We start from the raw sequence: 26944 nt of genomic DNA, 5'->3' as shown, positions 1-26944 counted from the left end.
GTGGCCATCAGCAGCTACCCCGGCTCTGGTTAGCTGCTGGAGCCCGGGCTGCTCCCAGCAGGGCTTGCAGCATCCCAGCTGCCTGCTGGAAGCAGTCCAGGCTCCCGGCTGGCAACAGCTACCCAGAGCCGGGGCAGACTGCAGCCGGGAGGCTCCAAACAGCTGCGCCGGGCTCCGACATCAGCTCCATACCAGCGCATGCACCTGCGTGTCAGAGCAGGTGGGGGGGGGGGGCAGCCTGAGGCAGCACAGCCCCAATCTCTCCCCTGCTCACGGCACAGAGGTGATGGCAGGGTTCTGGAGCCCAGCGCAGCTGTTTGTAGCCAGCAGCGGCAAGCAGCAGGCAGGCTGCAAACACCTGCGCTAGGCTCCACAACTGTTTGTGGCCAGCAGCAGCAAGCAGTGGGCAGGCTGCAAACAGCTACGCTGGGCTCCACAGCTCCAGCATCAGCTCCGTGCTGGTGATGACTGTGCGTGCACCTCGGAGCAGACTGTGGGGCAGCGCATCCCACCCTGAGATGTCTGTGCAGTTGCCGCCAGCACGGAGCTGATGCCGGAGCTGTGGAGCCTGCCGCAGCTGTTAGCAGCCTGCCCAGAGCCCAGGCTGGCTACAAACAGCTGCGCCGGACTCCAGAACCCTGCTATTACCTCTGTGCCAGGAGCAGGGGAGAGACCGGGGCTGCATTGCCTCGGACCCCTCCCACACCGCCCGCTCCAATAAACGAATGCACGCACCAGTGCGGAGCTGATGCCGGAGCCCTGAGCAGCTGTTTGGAGCCTCCCGGCTGCAGCCTGCCCTGGCTCTCGGTAGCTACTGCCAGCCACAGAGCCCGGGTTGCTGCCAGCAACCAACTGGGATGTTGCAAGCCCTGCTGGGAGCAGCCCAGGCTCCGTCGCTGGCAGCAGCTACCCAGAGCCGAGGCTGGCCCATGTTCAACACACAAGCCGGGGGTTGCCGGCCCCTGGAGTAAACCAAGGGTACTAATTTCATCCCTCAGCACCCTGCCCTACATCTCCCACACAGATGCTCATTTACTCATGTTACATTTATATAAAAAACCCCACTTTGATAAAACTGCTATTAATGCAAATCAACACTGTTCAAAATCAAGACATGCAAGATTTAAGGCTCCTAAACCAACACTATAGTAACTGCCATGTATGCAAAAATTTTTTTTTTAATTTAACACGAATATACAGGCAGTGCCACATGACCAAGATGGTAACAAACCTTGTCTCTAAATCCCTTAGTTTCCACAGAAACACAGGATATAAGATTAAAACAAACCTCCTGGATAAACTAACCCAATCCCTTGCTACAGAAGCAAACCACAGTTTACAATCCCTTTAAAAACTTAAACTCCACCTCAAAAATGAGTTAAATTCTTGCCCCCACCACTATTGCTTCTGATCATTAGAAGCTTGCTTCAGATTTCCTGTGTAAATTTATTCATGGTCAATTTATAGCCATTTGTTCTTGTGCTAACTTTGTCATCCAGTTTAAATAGCTCTTTCCCCTCCCTGATGTATTTATAGACAGCAATCATATACCCCTCTAAAGCTTCCTTTTGCTAGGTTAAACAAGCCAAGTTCCTTCAGCCTCCCCAAGCCCCTGATCAGAGTAGCCCTTCTTTGTACCTCTTCCAGTTAGCTCACACATGGGTAATTAGAACAGTATTCCAGATAAGATTTCACCAGTGTCTTGTACAACAGAATTAGTGATCCCTTGTTTCTACCAGGAATATCATATCATCCAGTGCATCCTTCAGTGGTATTGGACTTTTTCGCAGCTGCATTATTTTCATATAGCTCAGACATCTTGGCTGCTTGCAGATGTTCAAAAAAACAAAACAAAACAAAACATGCTTTACCAGAAGCAGCAGCATGTTACTTTTTGACCCAGCTCCACAACATCTGTATAGATCGGGCACTTCAGTTGGAATCTTTGACACTTTTGGCTAAAGCTGATTCAATCAGCTATTAGATAAAAGTGCCAAAAAAAAGCCCCAGTGAAGTGTCCAATCTATACAGACATCAGGCAAGCCAGGTCCAACTAACACACTGCCTCTTCTGGGCATGAGCTGGGCTTGGCATGGGAGCAGGCAGAATTTAAAGTTAAGAGCCAGTTTGTTTGTTTTTTCTAATGAGCCCTTGTGATCAACCAGTACCCCAAGTCAGCCTCTCCCTCCTGTGCTTTCTACTGATAAGCTTAGAGCAGGAATGTGTCTTATTAGTGCCCAAGTGCATGACTTCGCCTGCATTTTTGTAACATTTAATTCTACCTCTACCTGTCCACTCCTCAAGGTTATCTAGCTCTTCCTGTATAAAATTGTGGCTCTCCTCTGCATTGGCAATGCCTTCCAACTTTGGGTCATAGACCTTCTTAGCACAATACTACCTTTTGTGCCAAGGTCATTAATGAAAATATTGGTTAAGACATATCCCCAGAGCAATTCTTGAAGACCTCCACAAGCACTCTACATTAGAGGTGCATCGATATAATCAGTCACATACCGGATCAGCACTGATAAAAAGAAAATTAACATTATTGGCAACTGGCTATTTTTGGCCAGTGTAGCCGATAATGTCACCGATAAATGCCATGTGCCGCAGCATGCACGAGGCCAGGAATGCATCCCAGAAGCTTGAAGAGCAGCATTGGGCTGGTAGAGAGAAGGGGCATGGGGGAGGGGGCAGACTGACTCCCCCACAGTGACAGAGGGGATGGGGTTGCCCAGCTAGGGCGGTGAATACAGCACCAGGGAGGGGCACAGGGCAGAGCCACGGGAAGTCATCCAGGGGATGCAGAGGGCCAACTCCCCACTGCTGTATGCACCCCCCAGGGGAAGCATGGGGGCAGCGTTCCCTTTAAGTTGCCCGTGTGCGCAGCCACACACAATTAAAAATCTTGCCACACACAAACTTTTTAATGCCGCGCACCTGCCCAGAGAGGAGCTGGGCGCAGAGCACAGTGGAGGCACTGGGGCTGGCATGGGACACTTACTGAAGGTAAGCTCCTCACTCCTCATGCAGGGTAAGGCAGTGGCTCCTCCGTGAGGCAAGGCGGACACAGGGACAGGAGCTGACTCTGCCAGCTCCAGAGAACTGCTCTGCTGGCTCCGGAGAACTGCTCCGCACCTCTGCATTGCCTTAAGGAGTGAGGAGGCACATGGTGTCAGGGCTGGGGAGTGGAGCAGTTCCCCGGAGCTGGCAGAGCCTGTGCAGCAGTTCCCTGGAGCCAGCAGAGTCCGTGCCAGCCCCCAGCGCTGCCTTGCCTCACCTTGGGGAGAAGCCACCGCCTGCCCCACGTGAGGAGTGAGGAGCTTACCTGTTATCCGACTCACGGAATTTTCTGTTTGCTGTGTGCCAAGCAGCCAGAATTAGACATTTCAAACCCTGTGCTGATTGTCTGGTGATATAACATTATCTCCCAAGAACCAACCCATGCTTCAACATTTTCATTTGGGGGCATAGCTCAGTAAGGGGAAATGTAAAAATAAAAATAAAAACAGATCATTACTGATTCACAAGATAAAGAAAGTCTTGTTCTGCTCTGCTTCCAGCAGAGACAGTCTCTCTTGGCTCTGCAGCGGAAGGAATATCCTGGTTTGTTCTCTGTAGGTATGACTCTCACATGCAGTTTTTTAAACATTAAGGTAACTTTTCTTGAGAAAAGCCTTGGGGGTTGGGGGAGGAGAGGGAAGGAAGACAGTGCCGTAGCAAGGTGAGGGCGAGCAGGACAACTGCCCTGGGTACTGAAGCAAAGGGGAGCTAATAGGCACTGCCCAGCCAGTGCGGGGTGTGGGATGGAGCCATGAGCAGCTCATCTGGGGGCACAGAGATGGGGAGAGAGGTGTATGCATGGGCAAGCGTAGGGGAAGTGCTCCGCGGGCTCTGCCAGCTCTGGGGAACTGTGGGACCGAAGCGGCGTGCTCACAGACCAAAGCAGCGCGCTCATGGACCGCTACTCCTTAGAGGGAACATTGCATGGGGAGCATGTGCCCCCAGATCTGTGCATGAGGCAAGGGCGCACTGTGGGCTCAGGGCCAGGGGCTGCTCCATACTTTTTCCAGTGGAGGCTGGGCCAGGGCTTCGTTTGGGGCAGGTGGCAGCAGCATTAGGAATGGTGGCTACAGAGTGGGCTATGGTCACCCCAAAGTTCCCCGTAGCCACGCCCCTCCCAGCGCCACTGCCTCCTGTCTCGCCCCTGCCTGCTCTAAGCACAGCCCTGGCCGGGAAGAGGCTAGTGCAGCCCATGGCCCCAAGCCCACAGCAGGAAGCCCAGCCTTGCCCTGCACACAAATCCAGAGGGGGGGTGGGCACATGCCCCCCATGCCTTCCCTATGGATACACACAGTGGCAGGAAGCCCCCCCCCCAGTTATATTCACCACCCCAACTGGGGAGCCCCTGCCCCACTCTCTCCCTCACCATGGGGACCTCAATCTGCCTCCCAGACTTATCAGCTGGACACTGCTCTGCAAGCTGCCAAGCTGCACATCAGCTATCAGATCGGTGTCAACTGATGTGGCTGGTTAATAACCAGTATCGGCCAAGAAAATAAATCTTTATTGGAACACCGCTACTCTATACTGCCTACTCCAGTAGCTCCCCTTTCAGAAGTCATAATCATCTTGCCTTTAGATCGTGCCTTAACTTAGAATTTTTGGACTAAGCCCCAGTTTCAATAAAAAAAAAAACCTTTGCGCAACATGCTTTACTGAAGACCAAAAGGATTAAATGTACTGCATCTACATAAACACAGAAGTCTGGTGTAAGAAAAAGGCTGATTTAGCATGATCAACCTTTAGTGACTCATAAAATATTTTACCCTTTATCCCATTTACCTCCATGTCTTTTTTTTTATTTCAAAACATGTTGAAGTTCAATAAACTTCACATGTAAGAGACAATCATTATGCCATTCTCACTACATTAAGCCAAATGAAATGATGAGGCAAAATTCACCCCCATGTCTCTGAATATAGCAAGACATCTAGTATGGTGTCATGGCTTTTGACACTCACAGGCTATTTTCACCAATTGAAAACTTCTATTGTACAGACCATAGTTTCTCAACCCGTAATATGCATACCCCTGGGGGTACGCGAGAGCCGAAAACCCCGGTAGCAAGGGGGCACCACCGCTCCTCCGAGCGCTGCCGGGTTTGCATTCAGCCGTTGGCGCATCCCGTGTGCCCCCCCCCCCCCCCCAAGGCTGTTGCACAAGGGGGAGGGCGGGCACACAGATACCTGTGCACTCCCCTCCGACAGTCACAGGCACGTAAATTTCTTTCGTTATCCTGCCTGGGCTTCGGACCAAGACCCTCACGGTGCAGAAGGGAGTGCAGTAGGGGCAGGGTGCTGCCCCGCTCCCTCCTGCACTGTGGGGATTGCCCCACGACCCGGCCCCCCAGGGCCCCATTCACTGCGCATGGGAGGGAACGGGCTGTCACTCCAGGTTGGGGCTGGCGGTGGCACCGGGTTCTTCCTGCCACTCGGGGCAGGCTGCGGTGATGAGAGAGGAACTGCTGCCACACCAATATTCACCATAGCCCTTGCCAACCTGCCCCCCCAGCGCCGGAAAAAACCCGGTGTCACTGCCGGCCCCCGCCTGTAGCCAGCCTGGGCTCTGGGCAGGTGCAGTAGGCAGGCTACAAACAGTTCCAAGATGAACATGTGGACTCCAAGATGAACATGAGCCGGCAGTGTGACGAAGCCATCAGAAAAGCTAATGGCACTTTATCATGCATCAGCAGATGCATGACGAATAGATCCAAAGAGGCGATACTTCCCCTCTATCGGGCGCTGGTCAGACCGCAGTTGGAGTACTGCGTGCAATTCTGGGCACTGCACTTCAAGAGAGATGCGGATAACCTGGAGAGGGTCCAGAGAAGGGCCACTCGTATGGTTAAGAGCCTGCAGGCCAAGCCCTATGAGGAGAGACTAAAGAACCTGGACCTTTTCAGCCTCCGCAAGAGGAGGTTGAGAGGCGACCTTGTGGCTGCCTATAAGTTCATCACGGGGGCACAGAAGGGAATTGGTGAGGTTTTATTCACCAAGGCGCCCCCAGGAGTTACAAGAAATAATGGCCACAAACTAGCAGATTTAGATTGGACATTAGGAAGAACTTCTTCACAGTTCGAGTGGCCAAGGTCTGGAACGGGCTCCCAAGGGAGGTGGTGCTCTCCCCTACCCTGGGGGTCTTCAAGAGGAGGTTGGATATGCATCTAGCTGGGGTCATCTAGACCCAGCACTCTTTCCTGCCTATGCAGGGGGTCGGACTCGATGATCTATTGAGGTCCCTTCCGACCCTAACATCTATGAATCTATAAGCTGTACTGGGCTGCAAAGCCCCAGCATCAGCTCCATGCTGGCAGTGACTGCACGCGTGCCTCAGAGTGGACAGCAGAGATAAACCCGTTCTCTGCTCTGAGGCGCACATGCAGCTGCCGGTATGGAGCGGATGCTGGGGCTGAAGAGCCCAGTGCAGCTGTTTGCAGCCTGCCCACTGCCTCCTGCAGCTGCCCAGAGCCCAGGCTAGCTACAGGCAGGGGCCGGCAGCGGCACTGGGCTTTTCCAGGCTGCACTGCCTCAGGGCCCCCCACACCATCGGCTCTGAGGCAAGCGTGCACCCACCAGTACAGAAACAATGTCAGAGTCCAAAGCAGCTCTCTGCAGCCTCCTGGCTGGAGCCCAGGCTCTGGGTAGCTGCTGCCAACCACAGAGCGGGGGCTTGCAGTCTCAGGGCTTGCAGCCTCCCAGCCATCTGCTGGGAGCAGCCCGGGCTCCATGGCTAGCAGCAGCTGCCTCCTTGTCCGTCTCTCTCTCTCTCTCTCTCACCCTCTTTTCCTCTCAAAACTATGGCAAGAAATTTGGTAAGCTGCACATTGCGCAGCGCTTTAAATTCCCCAGTAATAATTTGGCATTCAGCCCTCCTAGCTTTGGCCAGCATCATTTCTAGCCCAGGTACATATTTGAGTTGTGTACCCCTGGTGTAAAAGGTGACAACCCTACCCACACCAGAGCGGACATCTATCACATCACGGCCTTATATACACAGCCCTTCTGACAACGTATGGCACACATTTGTCTGTCTGTAAATATAAAATCCCCCTGGAAAATTGAATGTTGGGGTACTTAACAATTTTTTCAAAAGTTAGGGGATACTTGTTACTTAAAAGGTTGAGAAACACTGGTATAGACTATTCCAGTAAGCAAAAGTTTAGTAAATTCTAAACCCCCAAATTCACAATGTTTATGGCCAAAAAAACCCATCCTGAACAAATGCTGCGTTTCAGCAAGACACATGAAGATGCAAAGTACAAACTGTCCCAGCAGGTACCTAAGTATAGCCATGGTTTGACTCTAAACCTGGGCAGCAAATGAAAGCATTACTTCACATGATGTCTGATAACGATGATAAGCATGGTTAGTACTGATTTTGAAATGAAAGACAGGATTTCTAAACTAGCCATGCATACCACTCCAAACCAGCACTATTCACCAGCTAGGTTTCAAAGTTCAGCTACTTATTCAAGTTGTGTGACAGCAGCACTAGAGCTGGGAAAGTTAAAAAGGGATGAGAACATTTTCCCGACCTTTGAAAAAAATAATATTTGGCTGAAGTGGAGCAAGCAGTCTTTAAATAAAAAGGGTTCCTAAGTTATGAGCAAGTCACAATGCCTAGTCACAAAGCTACTGTGTGTACTTTAGTTTGCAAGCTATACATAATATTTCATAGATTTCTGTACTCTACCCTCTCTGAAGTTCTGTTTTAGAAGTCTGAAATCAAGCTTCCTAACACACTTTTTCCTTTTTTTGTACTATTGGCAAAATGAATGGTCAACATTTCCAGACTTCTGTTGAAGTTTTACTGATACAACTTCAAATTATTCATAAATCCCATAATCAATTACGTTAATTGGCTTATGTAAATCTTAGTTGATTCTTTGTAAAAATAAAGTTATTTCTGGGCTGGTAGAGAATGTCATGTTCCAATTTAAAAACTAGTATATATTGAGGCAGTTAGCATGGTTCAGACTTGTGTGCATGCAACCTGCTTAAAATATTGTACAGACTAATCTTTGCTATTTATTTAACAGTTTAGTAAGTCAACTATTGATCAAACGTATATACATATTGTTACGTACAGCACGAGAACATGCATGAAAGTCTATGGAATCCTTACCGGTCAGGCTATGCATGTTGTTTTCAGAATTGAAGTACTTCGTATTATGCCATTTCTCTTTCCATATTTTACTGTGAGCGCAGGTAAGCATCTCATTCTTTGGATCCCAAGATTAGGAAACAATCTGGGTGATAAGTCTAAAAGGGCAAACTGACCAGCACAACAGGTTTTTTTACTCCACCCACCTACGTGAATACTCCTACACTAGGGACATATTATGCTCATTACTAAAATGGTGAGCACATCAGCATAAAACAGCTTCACTTCATCTAATTAAAGACTTTACAATAATCTCACCAAAAAAGGCATGCCTAGCTCTAGCTATTAACAAGCACTAGTAGTCTCAGTTGATCAGAGCCTGCTTTTACAGCAATGCTTTTTACTGACTTCTTACATAATGCAAAGTAGCCTTGAGTTTACATTATGCCTCTGAACCAGGAACAGAATAGCAACCTGCCCTGACAATTGCATTAGCAGACATGGCAGCGTAGCGGGACAGCAGAAAACAAGAATTGTTATGTCAACTTGGCCTATTAATTTACTTCAGCAGGTCCCAATCTGTGGTATGGGTACCACCAGTGATATGCAGACAACCTGTCAATGGTATGCATTAACAGATTTAGTATAATGACTTTATACAACAAAAATTTGCTGGTGGTACTCAAGGTTGAACTGAAATTTGCTGGTGATACTTAAGGTTGTATCATTCTAAATTGGTCGTGCATAAACTGTCAGAGTTTGGGAACCACTGGTTTAGTTAGTGACATAAACATCATAATGCACAGACTCATCTCACTGAAGAACTTAAATCCCAACTTAGCTTCCTTAAATGCATTTAGTGGTAGCAAACATCATACCATGCCTGATGTGTGCGACAGTGGGAGGTTGGCCAAGACATTCACCTCAGAATCAAAGCTATTTTTAAAAGCTTCAGACTGTAAAGATACACTTTTGCATGTTGTTAGTTTTTCCTAGGATTTTAAGACTTAGCAATTTTAGAGCTTAAGTTTATGTCTGTTACATTTATCTACAAGTATTTCATATATGTTTGCATTTCACATTATCTGGACTGCATTCTTCTTTATTTGCCTGCACTACTTCATTGTTAGCGACCTACCTAATTCACAGAGGCTGCCTCCAAACTTTGTGGCCCCAACACTTTGTGGCCCCAACACATTTTCACAGCAGAGCATAGTGGGCCCCCACCATGCTTCTGATTGGCCCAGAGGCCCCAGAAGTCCTGCCCCTCCCCAGAGACTGACAGATTGCTACCTATCAATCTCCAAGGAGGGGTGTGATTTCTGGGGCCCCTTGGCCAGTTACAGGCATGCCCCCCACCCCACTACAAAAATCTCCCCCCCCAACCCCCCACAGATGCTTCAGGATGCCAGGACTTCCCATCTCCGTTTGCAGCTGCCTTTCACCCCCCTCCCCACCACAGTTTTCCTGCTTTTTCCCTGTCCCTGCGCTTTTCTGTGGGAGACCTACCAAATTTGCAATGTTTATGTAAATCATAAAACTGTGTATTTGGTAGATCCCTATTCATTGTTAAGATCTCCATTAACATTTCACTAAACTCACTCCTTCAAAGCAGCAGTGCTTAACCTCAAATTTAGCATGGGAGACTCCTCACAGGTCTGGAAATCTGGCAGCAGGGAAGCAGGGGCTACACCCCCCTCAATTAATTTCCACAGCTCTACCACAGCGTACGCTGGGCCAGATCCAGCATGCTCAGGGTCACTCCACAGACTGGCCTATGGCACACATCAAGCCCACAGGGCTAGAAAGTTGAGCACCACTACTTTGAAGGATCTGGCTTCTTTGGGACAGGTGCCTCAAACTTCCCTTTGTCCTCAGATTATTTTTGGTGACCAACAATTACCACGCAAAAGCCAATGCAATCCTGACTTCAACCTGCAAATTTCCATAGCAGTAACAGGATGCGATTAGCCCTGATCAGATATATCCAGAATGAGCAGCGTGTCTATCTTGCAACAAAGCAAGCAATGCTTAGACGCATCACACTAGCTCCACCAAGGCCAGTTCCCAAGTTAGGGGTGGTACAGGTGCATTAGAGCTGCTCAAAAGCAGAATTTACTAGTCCATAAGCAAGAACATATTAATATGGCTATATTGCTTCTGGACACGAAGTGAACACATGGTCTCTTGGCACACTACTGCCTTGCACCACACAGATGCTCCCTTTCAGAACTGCCTTCTTTTCGGACAACTGGTACTCCCAATCAGAAGGGCCCACTGGTGGGATGGGCACCCAAGTTCCTGTTTATAGGGAAAATAACTGCACAGGCAATTGATAGAAGTGGGCAATCTGCCAGAGGAATGCCACATGTCCCAGAGACAGAAATTTCTGGAGAATTCTGAGACCCATAAAGAACTGGGACAAGGCTGATGGGGAGAAGGGGAAGTGGGGAAGGGATTATTGGATTTATTTAGGAGGCTTTCTCTGCAATATGTATGGTTTTTGTATCCCAGGCTTTGGGGAGTCCAAGTATCCAGGCCCCCAAATGCTGATAGAATCAGCAGGAAAGCTGATCTCTAAAAACAATGGCAGGAACAGCAAGTAGACAGGTGACAGGATAGCTTTTCTCCAACATAATAATTCCTTTTCTTGTTTGTCTCTACTGAATGTCTGTGGGACAGCGGGAAGAATCTTGAGGCTCTGGGTTGCCTGTGGATGGGTTTGTGACAGGAAGAAGTAGGGCTAGACTTGAGATTTTGGACATCTGCTCAGCAGAAGATGATAAAGGAGACTGTCAGTCAAGGTTTAGAGACAGAATTCTAGTTGGAATCTTTATTTAATTTTCCATCATGTGAAATATGTGGGGACATGTAAAGATATAGGAGGTAATTAGAAAAATGCAACTGGATTTCCTAATACCAAAACTTAAGATCACTGGATAATCAATTTAACCCCTGGGCAAGCAGACTTGCAAAATCTCCCTCAAGTACTAGTCTATAGAACCAGATGAGATATCTTAGAGGTATAACAAGTGATACAATTAATACAAAAGCAGTTACTAAATTAAGCAGTATCATTATTGGTGAGAGCTACTTGCTTACAGTTTACCAGTCTTGCTCTGATGGGTTTTTTGCTTGATTTTTTTTTTTTTTTATAAAGACTTAGACTGATATTCATTGCCTAGTCTCAAGAGGCATGGACCAGTACTCTGCCACTACTCATCCTTGGAGAATTCACTTTGCCTCTATTTTTTCTTTCCCTTTCCATCACTTGTCCTGCTGTTACTAAACATTTACATCACCTAAAGTAATGGATGATGTAAATGTTATTTGGATTACAGGAGTGCCCAGTGCCCTCAACACATATGAGACTAATGGAATCACAATGAATACAGTAGAGATTACCATCCTAACTCACACTTTACCTATCCCTGACTCTCCAAGTAGATATCTTGTAAATGTATACAAGGAATTATATAGCAGGGATAAAAGTATGAAATCAAACAACAGCAGAACATATTCTAAGAAGCCAGTCTGAAGTGTTTAATTAATTTGAAAATGGATAAATAAACTTGTTTTAGAAAAATAAGCGCTCTAAAGAGACACTGAATTCCTTGCACATTTCAGATGACAGCACAACATGAGTTTAGCTTTGGATGTTTTAAAGGTTCTCTTTGAAACCGTAAGGACCAGCCTCTCAAAAATGCAATTAAATTCAGAAGAAAGTGAGGACACTTGCTAGCCTCAGCTGAAATAGTATCTGATCCTGCAAAGCTTCCAATATCCTGCCTGGGACACCTCAGTCCCACAAGATAGTTTGGAAAACATGTTTTTTGTTTTTTTTTTAAAGAAGCAAAAGCAGTTTTAAGTATGAAAACAACAACATAACTTTGCCACTATAAAACAGTTTTGTTATTCGATTCAAACAGCTCTGACTGAATAAGACCCTCAGGATAGAAATCTGAGTATTCTGTATACCATTTGCAGCGCATCTTCTAAAGGTAAACATACTTAGAGGCATTTTCATATTGGATGAGATGAGTGATCCAAACATCCTGTCTTGGCTGTAAACACAACCACATGCCCTGAGACTGGCAGTGGGCATAGCCATACTGCTTCTTGGGAAGCACTTTTAATCTTCCTAAAGAACTCTGGAGAATCTCTTTAAAAATACTGAATGCAGAGTGCATAGAAAAGTATAGTTACCTCCAAGATCTCTTCACTTCCTCTGGTTGCAAGCATTATGCTACAGCTTTTAATTACATGGTTGTGTTATTCATAAATAATATGCATGTTTCCCCCTGCAAGTTACAAAGGTAGCATCTATTTGTTATACAGATAATATAGCTGAGCAATTACCAGCATGCAAAGTTGAAGAACCACACATTAGGCTTAAAATGAGCTAGAAGTAAAATATTGCAGCTGAAGGCAACCTACAGCCCCATATGGGCTGGATCCTGCCTGAGCCAAAGGAGTTCTGTGCCTTTCCTCATGTGGCAGGCAGAAGCAGTGGTGACAGAGCGCTGCAGGGTGGAGTGGCCATTGCAACTGCAATTGCTCAGGCTGAGCTGCAAGTAGTCTGTGCTTAGAACTAAGCTCCACTGAAGTGGCTCCCTGCTGCAAAACAGTGACTCCTGACCTACAGCACCACTTCTCAGCACACAAAACACACAAGTTTGTAGTTAACTTTGTAGCTTGCTGCCCTTTTTCTGAACTTAATCCAAGGAAACGAGCAATAGCTGAATGGAATGGTTCACAAAGCTGACAAATCACTAGAAGTGCACAGAGTTTAAGCTATGCACTGTAACAATTACCTTGAGTAAACAACAAAATAGAGAAACTCTAAACACTTACAATGGTAAAACATCTGATACTTCACTGTGTGCAAGAAATAACACATAAGACCACGCTACATTATGAACAAAACTTGAGTGCATATTCAGTTATTTCATGCAACGTTAACATTTCCTTAAAGAAATTGCATGGAATACAAAATAATGCTGGTACTGAAAAATGCCACAGGATCTTGGAGACAATGAGAACCAAAACCACCTCAGATTCACACATTCAATAGGATCTCTGAGATGAAAGCCTGAATTTTCAGCAGCCCAGAAGAAACTCACCTTTCCCTGGCATAAAAACTCAACCCTGGCTGCAACAGAGGTGAACAAACTAGTTTAAAAAGTAAAGCTGAATTTGGTGCTTTCCATAAGGAACATTTAACGTCTCAAAATAGCTACAAGCAAACATACATTTTCCCACAAAACATAAAAAGGCGTAACAAATTATGAAGAAAAAAAAAAGGTGTGTAAATGCTACATATTCTGAAAGTTTAGTCTTTTCTAAACTACCAGTGACTGTCACATATCAAGTCTCAAAAAGTTAAGCACAGGCCCTTTAAATTAACAGTTTCCCCAACTGTGCGTGCTTGGGAACTTTAAGGAACAATTCAGCTATCTTTCAGGTGGAAACTGAGATGTCTCATGGCAGTCAAAAAGGGTCTAGAACAGACAGGCCCAACTCAACTAACTCATAAGGCCAGATGAGTAGTGCCGGCACAATTCAGGTGCCAGATCAAGGATGCAGAACTGTGTCACCTATCCTGGGGGGCTGACATTTGGCAGCGGCAGTGTTAATTGCTGTGGCTCCCAGAGCCCCACCAGTCACTGCTCTCCTTGCACCAAATTTCTGGCCCCGTGGGTAGCCTCATGAGCCAGATGATGCAGCTCTACACTGTGATTCAGCCCATGGGGCCCCCAAGTCCAGAAATTTGGCAGCAGGACAAGCAGCAACAATAAACTGTCACTACTCACCACCCACCAAATTACTGGACGTATGGGGAGACCTACAAGCTGAATGCAAGGCTCCACAGTCCAGATCTGGACCATGAGTTTCATCTTGGTCACCCCTGTTCTAGGGGAACAAATTTTAAGGATGTGGGACGTGGCAGCACACCTCCTGCCTTGAAGTGGAAATATGAATTCTGTACAAGATCATGAGAATATTTAATCCTCCAACCCACTGTTCTTAATATTAGTTCTCCTATAAGCTAATCAGTCTTGTGTTTTTGCTAACACTGCCACAGAGTTGTATCTGAATGAGCTGCACAAGCACATTTGGGATGGAGACAGCCACAAAGGGACTTAGGGGAAAAAAAGGACAAAAATAAAGAAAATAAGCAGAAAATAGAAAAGATGTCTTTCAAGTGTACCTCATAGTAACGGAAGTTCCATTTTAGATCTGTCTGCTTGTGAACCAATTGATCTTTTGCTATTGTGTAAAGTTGTCTCACAAATTAAGCCTTCTGACACCACCTTCAAAATGTCTGTTCTAGCTTTTACAGTTTAAGAGATGTGAACTCCACCTTAGAGATCTTCCAGCATTATTGTTTTTGTGCCTTTTAAGGGACTGGTAGTTTGATACGTTTAAATCAGCGATTCTCTCTCTACCAGAGGGCTTTAGGTGCCTTGGAATCCTTTGAACGGTACTATACCTTTGAAGGGTACTATACAGTGTTACATAATTTTAGCACTGTTAGATGGGCAAACACAATTCACAAGATAAACCCAGAGATTTCCAAAAGGAATCCACAGGGTTAAAAACATTCTGCCCTGTTGGGGGCTTCCTAAGTTCTTTGCAATAGAAGAATCAATGTATTATTTTTTGTGAAAAAGAGTGAAAGCTAGGAGTTGGCATTTTCCACGGTGTGTCTTGATGCTAATAAGGTTAAGAACTACTAATTTAAAGGAAGATCTTCCACCTTCTTCCCATCTGTATACTATGGTATACACCAATCTCAGGCTTCACACAAATGCTACTAAAACTATAGCTGTATTCCCAACTCAACCCCAAAAGCTCACCTTGCAAGATTTGGTTCAGCCCTGAAAAATTCACATGATCACTAGTCAGATACTAACCCAACTCCATTTGTTTCTAAGCATCTTTTCCCAGCTAGCACAAAATCAACCCCGCAAGCATGGTTTGAAATTGTATAGCTGACTGCTCACTGACCACTGACTGCTCTTAATCAGATGGTCTATAACACAACTAAGCAGAATTGAGGAAGCCATGGTCTTCTGGAATCAAATTTGCATATGTAGCTACCATTTCAATCACCCAATGGATTACTTTAGTGCAGTGCATGATGTAATTCACAGATTTATCATTGTGACTAGAAAAAAACTCAAAACAGAACTAGAGCTACAAATTATTTTAAGATACTTTCCCTAAAGCTATTAGTGAGTACTTCACCAGAAGAGCCTTGATGGATTTTAACCATGTTCTGTGCCCCTGTAACTGACAATAGTTTTTTTACCCCTATGATTAATTGCTAGACAGACATTTTACCAATCCACCGAAATCCTTTGTATATTCCTATTTGAGTATCTTTTTCCCAGCATCCACCAACAACTCTTGATAATCTTTCCTGGATTACTACATAACTTTAGACCCAAAACTCTATTCTGTGCACCTTTCCCACTTTAATCTCAGATGACAGCTCTGCTGGATCTCCTCCATGCCCAAGGCTACTGCTTTGCTAGAACACACTCCAAGGTACATTCAGTAGGGTTGAAATTAGTACCTACCTTAAATTTCTCTAACATATATATTGCAGAATGACAAGGATGTTAGGAATGAAGCAAAATATCTATGCATGTTTAAGCAAGGCTGTCCCACAACAGGTTAATAAACAGACCTCAAGCTCCTACCTGGCTGCTGCTCCCCTTACTGCTCCAGCTGCTACTGCAGCTGAGGTCTCTAAGGTACCCCTCCTTCCCACAACTTTTCCTTTTTTGCTCCTGTCCCAAGGGACAAAATGCCACACTACATGGCGCACAGTGGTGTGGCAGTGTGTGTGTGGGGGGTTAATCGTTCATGCAGTACAGGAGCTGTGGCTTGTAGAAGTGTGGCCCCTGGAGAATGCAGCCCCATTGGTATGGTCTGTGAACCACAACCGCTTACAATCTGGACAGTCCTGTGTTAAACAGAATGCATTTAGTCATTGGCTTGAAAAATAAGCTACCCTAACTTCAAGAGTTTCCTGTTGACACTTTCTTGAAGCAAGCTTTCCATACAAATGTTCAAATACTGTGGCAGAATGCTAACACATGAAAATGCATGCTCTGTTAACGAAAAAGCTGTGTAAAGACAACTGCCACTCACTCTGCCATTCCTCTTGCTCCTGGCATTTTTTCCAGTTTGAACAAATACCAGCATAGCAAAATGTAATTAAAACATAAACATACTTTTGTCTAAGGTGATATTTAACACTGTATTGAAGCTGAAGAATTTTTTTACCCAACTATGCTACTTTTACCTAAAATGGTTTACACTCCCAGATCATGCTAAATACATTTGCATCTCTAAATCCTAAACAGCATTCATTTTACCAGTAGCTTTACAAGTCTATAACTCCAGACTGTCATAATTGCTTTTCACCTATCAGTCAAGAATGTGTCAGCTACATAGTACTGCATCCACTTCAAGTAGTGGGAATCATTTAATTTCAATTAAGGGATGTTAGTAAACAAAGAGTGCCCACACAGCAGTACAGGAACAAGTGATTTGGTCCATCATCATGACAAATGTTTAACTGACAATGGTCATAGAACTAAGCCTGCTCAACTGGCAACACAGTTTTCTGTATATGATATCAGGGGTGCACCTATGACCCCTGCATGCTTGCTCCAAAATTCATTCCACAGAAGTTGAACATATCTCCTGGACTTTGAGTAGTATTTTCCCTCATTTCATACATTACAGGACTTTTCAAACCATGAAGTCTTTAGCCAGCCACAACTTTCTTAAAAATGGTTTTATATCAGGCGGGACAATCTACCATCTCCACTCAGTTATTTCAAAAATAGTGCTTTGACAAATATAGAACAGCTCATGTTTTAGGTCCAGCATTCAGAAAATGCAAATTCTGGTCACATCTTTTAAAATCAATGTAGCACTAATATTTAAAACTAGCTCTGAGCTACAAAATATACTCATTGCACTGAGCTTTTTCCTTTGTCAAATAGGAAAAAAGTAGTGGTTCAATGCCAAGTGTTCAAGTCGTTACAATACAGCTTATGACAGGGATGTCAAAGTTGTTTGGCCTTGTGAGCCAAATCCAGACCACAAGGCTCCCCATGGGCCAGACGACCCAAGAACATCAGGGGCGGCCACCATTAATCTTGTGGCTGCCATAAGTCCTCTCTTCCGCTGTCACCAATTAACATTGCAGAGAGACCCATGGGTCAAATTTGGCCTACAGGCTGTATGTTCGACATGCCTGGTTTAATGACAAAAAGTAGTTAATGATATTTTCAGTGGTATGTATAAATACTAACATGATTTCTGATAACTGCATACTTCTAGTGCTGAACCTAGAGCTGCTGTTTCAGGATGGCCTCACATTGTTGCTCAACCTCAGGCTTGTTTTAAGTTTGATTTGTACAGGGAAAGTAAAAGACAGAAAATGCTAGAAACAGCAGCAGGTTTAAAAGCAACAAGTTTCCTGGGCCTATCATAACCAGACCGTTTTGGCCAGTCACAGCACAGGGCAGTGATCCAAGTAAATAAGCCTACCTCTAGCACGGAGGACATGAAAACAGCACACGAAGTGTAATGCTCCAGGGGCTCTCCGGAGCAAACACAACCTGACTCTGCGCAAGCCTCCAACTTAATCTGGGGCAGTGGCACACTTCAGTCTCAAGAAATATTTAAAAAAGGAGGCTGAGGGGACGCTCAACTAGCAAAAGTGTGACTAACCAGGTGCCTGAAAAGATTTGGCGGTTTAAACAGGCTCCGGTTTTTACCATGAGGCTCTGGAGCATGAGCTGGCAGTACAGCCCTACCACCAACCCCCCCTGCCTGGGCCCGCTTTTCCAGACAAGTTTCTCCTGAATTTTGACCAGCCCTCTGAGGGGATTTCACAGCACCCTGACGGCTGCTCTGGAGTTAAGGAGAGCAGGGAACCATCGCTGCCTGTTCCGCCTCTAAATCCAGCCCAGCTCATGGCTTGAGAGGAGCCACAGCAGCACCCCTGGGGCCAGGTCTTCGCTCACGTCCAGTCCCAGGATTCAATGGAGAGGCTGGAGGCAGGCCTCTGGGGCCCATCCCCCCGCCCCGCTGGCAGCCAGGCCGTTTTGCAGTCTCACATGCCCAGGAGCGCAGGCCGGGCCGCCTCAGCCCTCGGTGCGGGGGCCCGCACTAAGGAGCCATGGAGGCCTGCGGCCTGCCCGGAGCCGCGCCGCACCGCGCAGCCCGCTCCGCTCCTCCCCGGCCGCCAAGGCCCTTGCGACCCCCCGCCCGCCCGCCCGCCCAGGCAGGCCCCGGCCCCGGCCCCGGCCCGCACCGTCTCTTCGGGGTCGATATCGATCTTGAAGGTCTGCTGCTGCAGCGTCTTCAGCGTGATCTGCATGGCGGCGCCGCGGGCCCAGCGAGGCCGCCCCCGCCCACCCGCCGGCTGCTGGCGCGGGCTGTCCGCGCTGCGCTGCGCTGCGCTGCGCTGCGCCGGGAGGGGGGCAGGTGCGCAGGCGCGGAGGGCGGGGGGAGGCAGCGCGCGCGCGCGCGCGGGAGCCGGGGGTGGCGGGCCGCGTGGGGGAGGGGTGGGTGCCGCCGCCGCTCACGGCCTGGCCGCCGCCATCGTGACTCGCGTCCGCAGCCCCCCGCGCCAGCCAGGGCGGGGGAGGGGAAGCGCGCGGCGCATGCGCGGGGGGGGGGAAGTGGCTGGTGCGCAGGCGCGGAGCGGGGCCCGAGGGGCGGGGCCGCAGGATTCTCCCTCCTCCATCCCGTCAAGTTCCCCTTAAAAATAAATAAAAGCCTCAGCGCGGGGTGAACTTGAGACAAACGCACGGGCTAGGCCCAGCGTGAGTGGTTATGCTGGGATAAGGACATGTTCAGACCCGGTCTGGGCGGGCATGCCAGGCCCTGGACTGTTCTGCTCCGGGACAGGCTGCATCTCACGTCTGTTCCTGGCTTCAGACCAGCGGCTCTTGGTCTCATTTGGACTGCAGTGCAGGCGGCCTCGTGCCGCCTCTCGCTCTTCCTCAACTGCGGGGAAGCGAGAGATGTCGGGTATCCAGGTTGCAGCCGCATTGGTCTAGAGGACAAGGCAGTCAGGACTTGCAGTAGAGACGATATCTTTTATTAGACCACCATGCAGCAACCGGCGACCCTCCTGGAGCACAGTGTATGCATGAGGGCCACCCAGACCTTAGCTGCCTATGCCTGGGTGGGATATTTTGGAGGAGCGGAGGCTACTAGACCAACAAGATGAGAGCAAGTCTCGTCCCAGAAGAACTCAGGAAGGCAGCCAGAGGGCAGCAATGGGGTTTTGACAGTGTGAATTCCTATCTGAAATCATGCGCAAGGGTTTGCACGCCTCGCCACACTAATATTGTATAGCGCTCTTCAAAGGGATGTCACAGCACCCTAGCTGAGCACCCCCTATGCCTTGGGTAGCAGGAGTAGGGAGAGAGGGTAGGTCTTTTTTTAACTGAAAGTGGCACCTCGTTCCCCTGGGAGAAGAGGAAGCCAGTCTTTAAGGCCAGGGTCAGACATTACACTTGTACTGGTATAAGTGATTGGAAACCAGTCTATACCTGTAATAAAACAGACATTCAGCACACAAAACTGGTCTATACTCGTAACAGAGCAGAATTTCAGCACAGACTGGTTTAAAAATGGTGGAACCCAGTCTAGGATTTCCCCCCCCCCCCCGGGGGCAAATGTGTGTTCTGTTCATAAATGACTCGTCCTAATACTCCAGGCCACTGGCAGAGCTCAAACATGTGATGTTTCAAAGGATGAGTAAAATTTAAGAATTATTCATGCAGATTTAAATAATTTTTTTAAAAAACCCGCCTATACCAACATGTCCAGGAACTGCTAACAATCCTGTAGGGTTTGAGTCCTAAATGGTAATTTTCCAATAGTGTATTGTGTGCAAATAATGAAATAACTCCACCAGAAAATATACCAGTGCAGAGGAAACAACCCCTTACAACCCTCCTCAAGGTCATGCATTTCTCATTAGACCTTATAAAATAAATGGCTTTTGCACTGTCCCCAAGTCATTGCGTTCAGAGTATTTAGATCATGGGGAAAAGCCCTCATAAAGAACATCCTGTGAGCAGCACCATCTTTTTTATATAAAAGGTTTCTCCTCAAGCGCTTTTGCTGGCCACTGCAGTAAGTGATGAGGAGAGAGAGTCTTTCAAGCCAGAAGGTTTGCAACGGTTGAGGACTCCAGTTACTGAAAGTCTCAGTAAAACACATACTTTGCTGAAAGAAGACAGTAGCATTCAGACATCTCAGTGAGTGATCTCCTTTTCCCATAATAGTACTGGATACAAACTACCCTTTTGAAATGTGTGGGCACCTGGGAGAGAACATTCATGTCCTACTGTCCCATCTTATTTTTAGTTTAAACATTGGTGCCCAATTACTGAATTAAGTTGGATGGTAGTGGACACAACAAGAAGGAGGTCTTAATGTTACTTACAGAAAATCCCATTGGCATTGCTATATTTCTACAAGAAATACATACTGTAAACTGTAGACACAGTCAATTACTGATGGACCACGCTGACCAGTGCCGACTACAGACCTAGCAGAAGCCTGAGTTATGAATATGATGTGCTTAAAATGATATACAACCAATAATCAACAAGCTTGCATTTAAGTCATAAGCAATAGCCTGGGTAAACAGAATAAGAATCTGTTTATCAAGGCCACTAGTATTAGATTAGGCCAAGAATGAATAACTGCTTTGTGGACAGTGTTTTATAGAAGCTAAAAGGTAACGACTGATGTTTTAAGAATTAAGTTGTATGTAGTCATCTAGAATTTTATTGGAGGAATAATGGGTCTTGTTTAACTTGTTGTCAGCCTTGGCCCCTTTCAAGGGACTTATGCTAAGTAGCAGCAGGGTGGTTAAAGCAGGCCACAAAGCCTGTTTCAGAATGAACTTTTGTAAATGTATTACAACTGGCTTAGTCAGCAAAGTTAAAGAAACAGAACATGGCAAATTGCATTCCCAGAGGGTGAGGGAGAGAGAGAGATAAGAGGTCCTCTCGCTCTCCCAGAGTTGTATTTTTCACAAGAACATAGACCTCAGCTAACTGGCTTCCACAGAAAAGCTGGGATAGTCCAGTTCCTAAAATCTCAGTGAAACAAAGAAATTTGAATAACACCAATCAGAATATTAAAATAAGCCACATATAAATATTGGGTATTTGGGAAAGGCCTCAACAAATTCAAGATGCCTGATGCTAGCCTGCATGCTACCTTCCTCCTGCCTTCTGCATCTCCCCCTCTCCCCCCCAGTTGGTATAGCTGAGAAACTGTGTTGTGCTCTTGCAGGTAACTTGAGATAGGGTTGGCAAGCCAGTCAATTGACCAGTCCAGTATTATCAACTGACTGGTCCATTAACTGCATATTTTTTGACTGGTCAAAAATTATAGCAATTTTATATTTTTTTAAGCTACATTTATTGTAGTTTTTTTGACAGACATATGATTTTTTATTGCTTTTTGACACATTCCTTAATGGAAAATGTTGTGCTTTTTCTGTATATTATTAGACCTATTGGCAAATTTTTACAGTTTTTGACTGACATTTGACCCGTCAACTGACTGAACTTTATTTGCCTGGTCAAATACCCTGTGTTGCCAACTCTCATGATTTTTGGCATTGTTCTTAAAATCTACACTTCAGGAATGTGAAAAACTTAGCTCTTTCTTTTATTTCTATATATAAATATAGATTATATATATGTATATAATCTATATATAAATATAGATGTAATCTAAATATAGATAAAAGAAAGAACTAAGGTTTTCACATTCCTGAAGCAGAGACTTTAAAAACAATGCCAAAAATCATGAGAGTTGGCAATTCTGAATACCCAGCCCTAGCTAGAGACAAATGCTTATTATTGTGCTTTGGTGTTGGGCTCTAGACCTGTCTCTTGCCTTTTTATCTGACTTGGGTGGTAGTAATATCTTATCTGCTAAGAGGGAATGGAGGATCATTGGGAAATGTGATTGTATCTTATTTGATGTTCAAAAAAAGTAATCATTAAGGAACGTGTAACTGACCCTTAACTTGTGTCTAAACTTGCAAAAGAATTCTCATCTTAGGCTGTAGTCTTGTCTCTCTGGAGACCGAATGGTACTTTGTTTTTGGTAACAATACAGCTACATTTTTACCCACATGACATATTTTTAAAAGCAAGAGTCTTTCTAAAATTTGTGCCATAGTTCAAACAAGGATTAATTTGGAAAGTCTGTTATGCTGGAGGTCTGATGAGATAAATCATTGTGACCCCTTCTGGCTTTATAATTGATGAATGTATTAATTATACACATTTGTATATATATATGTATATATATAAACACATTTGATATGGTTTTTAATACCTTTTTGAAGTTGCAACCCCTTTCAACATTTTCATTTGACCAGTACTTAGAAAAAAGAATCCAGGCACATTCTTGACTCAAAAAGGAAAGTCTATGGCCTGATGGATGTTGCATTACTGTAGTGTGACTCGGAAGAAGGCAGACCCATCTCTGCCACTGGCCGTTGTTCCATCTCAGCTGTGTGTTCTTGGGAACCCTGGCACAGGATGCAGTCTGTCTGACTCACCCCCTCCTCCCTCTGCTCCTCTACATAAATGAAACTGATTAAGATGCAGTGAGAGACACACCTAAGACCCTCCAGATAACGGTGACAAGAGTGAAACAACTGCCCTAGGTCTCATTTGCATCTGAGATGGAACCACATGACCATTCATTTACATGAGAGATGGAGAACAGAAAGCCTGAAGCAGAGACTGCAGTGAATTCTGGGACCAGAGAAGCAGGGGAGCACTGCATGATGGGGAATCTGTGCTTCAAATGTTAATCAACCCATGTTCACACACACCCAGCTCAGCATTTATCAGACCAGTTCTAATCTGGATTTACTAAGGACTCCCCCCCCCCCCCCCGACACATACACACCTCTAAGTTTAATAGGCATCTCGGGCCATACATTCCCCGGTCCCACTATGGGAGGCCTATTTAAACTTGATAGACTAAAACTCGGTTGCCGGGTTAGGGAATGCTGAGGCAAGAGACCGAGTCAGAGGGGGTATGGGCAGCATTTGAACAATGGTAAAAGGTTCATCACAGCGTCCAACCCGTTGGAGCCCTAATCACAGGTGTTGCCATACTTTTCCCGAGACGACTGGTGGGAGTCCTCTCCACAAAAGGTTATGAGCACCCCAATAATTATCTTAAGTCTGTTAAAAGACTATAGTAAGATCTGAAAAAGTCATGCTAAGCTGAGGCTTGTGCACAACAAGTAAAAATCCAAAATCCTGATGCTGCAGCTATCTATTGTTTCTGAAGAAACCATGAGATATCCCATCAGTATATCTGCTATCCATAGGAATTTCAAGCTGGCTCCCAAGTATCTGGTAACTCCCTAACGTTATGTGTTTCCTGATTATCAATCAGTTTCTTGAGATGGTCCAAACCAGATAACCCCTTGTCAATAGAAAAGACAATGATTTACACAATTGAGGATGCTTCGAAGCAGCTGAACTGAGGGTATAAACATCTGTAAAAGTGTGGGTGCTTCAGAGGGAAAGGAAGAAAGGAAGAAAGAAGAAAAACTCCTGTACTGACACCATCCCCTGTTGTTCTTGGGATGCTGGAAGAACAGATCATCTCCCTTCAAGGACTGTGCCTGTCAGCTTTGCAGCCCGAGTACCTTGGACTGGTGAGATCCTAGCACTCTCTCTTTTCACTCTAGGCATACATTTCTGAACCTGAACTGTATTAGTTAAGCTTGAGCTAAGTTTCCCCAAATACTTAGTGAAACCAGGGTAATATTGTAATTGCTTGTGTTTTTCCTTTGCATGTCTATTACTGTTAGTACCATTATATATTTCATATGCTTAGCAATACATAACTTTTAGTCAAACTGGTAGTAACTGGGTACATTTTTCCTTCTCTGCTTCTCTTTCCTCCCGTGCTCTGCAGCAACGCTTCTTTTACCTAAGCTAAAGATCCCTGTGAAGCCCAAAAATACTATGGGGTCTGCTCATCAAGAAGCCAAAGATTGGGACGTGCTGAGTTGAAACATATAAGGGGATCAGCTTGTACAGGCTGATTGACCCAGTTTGACTCAGACGTGCCCTTATGAACTGAATGCTGGCCCATGAGGGTGTCAGCTGGACACCCAGCTGGATTCAGAGGGATTCTGTTCACTTGTGTGCTTGTGTCTGACTGCAGGTTATTGTTGCTCTGATGAACTGATTCTTGGCATATGAGGGTGTCAGCCTGTCCATGCTGATCAACCCGGCCGGGTCAGGCGTGTCATGTTAATTTGTGTGTGTTTGTGTGTATGACTGATTTGGTGACTGGAGGAACCCAGCCCCATTGAGATTGAGTCCTGCAAGATAGCTCCATTGGGAGGTGAGGGCTTGCAGAAGGGAGAGATACAGCTCTGTATAGTAACACAAGCAGCACATTGACAGAATTACCAAGACCCTAGAAATATATCCCTAATAAATGAGCACACCCCAAAGTGATGGGCAAATCTGGTAACACCGTCTGTGTGACTTTACTTAAACTCTACAATGTCTTCTCCTCTGCCTCCCCACCCCCACCCCCCCACCCCCCGCCCCACATCTGTTTACATTGTATATTCTTTGTTGCAAGGATTCTCTCTCTCTCTCTCTGGCACAATGGGATCCTAGTCTTAGTTGGTATCATGGTTGTTCCTGTGATATAAAGAATATCCCTCCCGCATACTTTTTCCCCTGGGATACCTGAAAAAATTCTCTTTACTGACTGCATGAGCATATTTTTTTGGAATGGACAGGTAAAATATTTTGATCAGGTTCATCCTCACTATCATGGAAAGTTTGGCTGAGTTGACTTTATGCTCAGGCTGGTAAATATTCATAGATTTCATAGACATTAGGGCTGGAAGGGACCTCAAGTTACTCTTGCAACTTACTATTGCAGAACAGAGGATCAGAAATCAGTGAATTTCTTTGTAGTCCAGAGAAGAGTTAGAAAGCACCCCTCAGTGAGAAAAAGAGCGTGTGCATGAGAGAGAGAGAGAGAGAGAGAGAGAGAATAAGATGCTGTCATCATCATCCACTGCACCTGAGGCTCTGGAACACGACCATGTCAGACAGCCAAAGCCTCAGACAGCTTTCATAACCAATAAAAAACTGCTGACTCTTACCAATAGGAATCCAGCATTCTTGGCAGCAGAGAATAATTTGGTTGTGTTGCATTATGCACCATTCAAAAAGAGACTGATAGCCAAGCAGATATCATATCACTTGCTATTTTTGCATCGGTGTTTACAAATTAAAGCATATTATGTACCCTCTTTTCCTGCTATCTGGTACAATGTCTAATTTTATGCTTTTCAGATAAAGCCTGTCATTAGATTTATCATTTCATTCAGATGGATTCAAGTTAAAAATGATCAAAATTTCCTAAATACTCATTTTCATGTGTAAATATAGATGGGCTGTAGTGAATAGTTTAGTTTGCATCAGTTTCACTCCCTTTTGCCAATGAGGTCAGACAGTTTATATTTTTGGTTCTATTTGATAATTTGTGGATGGTTACTATTTATACATTGCAAACCACTCCTCGCAAGTTGACACCAAGGCTGATTTGCTTCACTCTGAAAGCATATAGGTGCCTTAAAATTGGCTTCAGTGTAAAATGAGAATCAATACCAAAGACTTTTAATTACTTAGAATGACATTCTCAAAGCCTGTTTACATGGACAAGGCATTCTTTTCCTCTAGGACTAAGATCCAGGCAACTCCACCATCTGTTCCCTCCAATGCAGGGTTTGGGACCTACTGACCAGTATGGAACATAAACCCAGTGGACATGCCTGTGCCACACTCCTGGCTTACAACCTCATTGCTTGTATAAAGCAGGTCCCTACAGGTTTGGCTTCTGGAGATGTAATACCTCCTGCATCATCTTGGTCCTGGTTCAACCTAGTCCCTACAGCTAACAGAATTTGGTATTTGTTTCCTTTAAGTCTACAATTATTAAGCAGTTATTAGTTTGGAGGCAACACAAGACTCTCAACTGTAAGCTTTGAAAGCAAACATTTTGTGCTGTTTCTGCAAAAGCAAAACCCCCACTTCCTTTCAAAATTAATGGTAAACCCTCCATTGATTTATGTAGCACTAAACTAAACTATGAGTTTGAATTTTTCAAGTTAAAAAGAGGTCTGAATGGCCAACTATATGAACATGGCAACTTTTTCATATAAACTGATCTTTTTTTTCCAAGATAATTTGATAACAGCAATACAATTAATCCAATTTAATGTCACCATCACACTGTCCCACACATTTTTTGCTATTATCCAGGATTCTCCAGTAAGTAAGCTGACCTTCCTTAGCTCAAAATCATCTCAGACAAACAGAGGTATATATTTTCATTTCTGTAACATTACACAATGAAATTGTTAATTCCAGCCTGTTGGATTTGGGGTTTTCTTTTGTTTTGGGGTTTTTTTGGGGGTGGGGTGGGGTGGGGAAGGGCGCGGATTAGATCCCACGACAAAGAAGAGTTCTCATAAGGGAACTGAAGGAAGATAATGAAGTAGTTTTGCTGATCCTAATGGAGAGCTCCTCCCAAGTGGGAAGAGTAGCATAAAGGAAAAAAGAAAGGGATCTTTCAGGTCTCACAATGGAAGCTGGTATCATGAGATGATTGGAGCCAGACTCAACCTTTCAAAACTAAA

The 26944-nt window shown here is 45.5% G+C and overlaps 1 protein-coding gene across 1 annotated transcript in view; it reads right to left on the bottom strand.

Annotated features, from left to right (window-relative positions):
* Window positions 1-18791, bottom strand: part of RAD23B (RAD23 homolog B, nucleotide excision repair protein) — a 63452-nt gene extending 44661 nt beyond the window's left edge. The window contains exon 1 of the mRNA XM_059724596.1: window positions 18512-18791. Within this exon, the coding sequence (XP_059580579.1) occupies window positions 18512-18577 (66 nt within the window). The 5' untranslated portion in view covers window positions 18578-18791. The remainder of the gene's footprint in view (window positions 1-18511) is intronic.
* Between the last annotated feature and the right edge of the window lie 8153 nt (window positions 18792-26944).

The sequence above is a fragment of the Alligator mississippiensis genome, chromosome 3, assembly GCF_030867095.1.
Source record: "Alligator mississippiensis isolate rAllMis1 chromosome 3, rAllMis1, whole genome shotgun sequence".
Taxonomy (NCBI): Eukaryota; Metazoa; Chordata; order Crocodylia; family Alligatoridae; genus Alligator; species Alligator mississippiensis.
The sequence above is the reverse complement of the archived record's forward strand: the minus strand, read 5'-3'. Positions and strand labels throughout refer to the sequence as shown.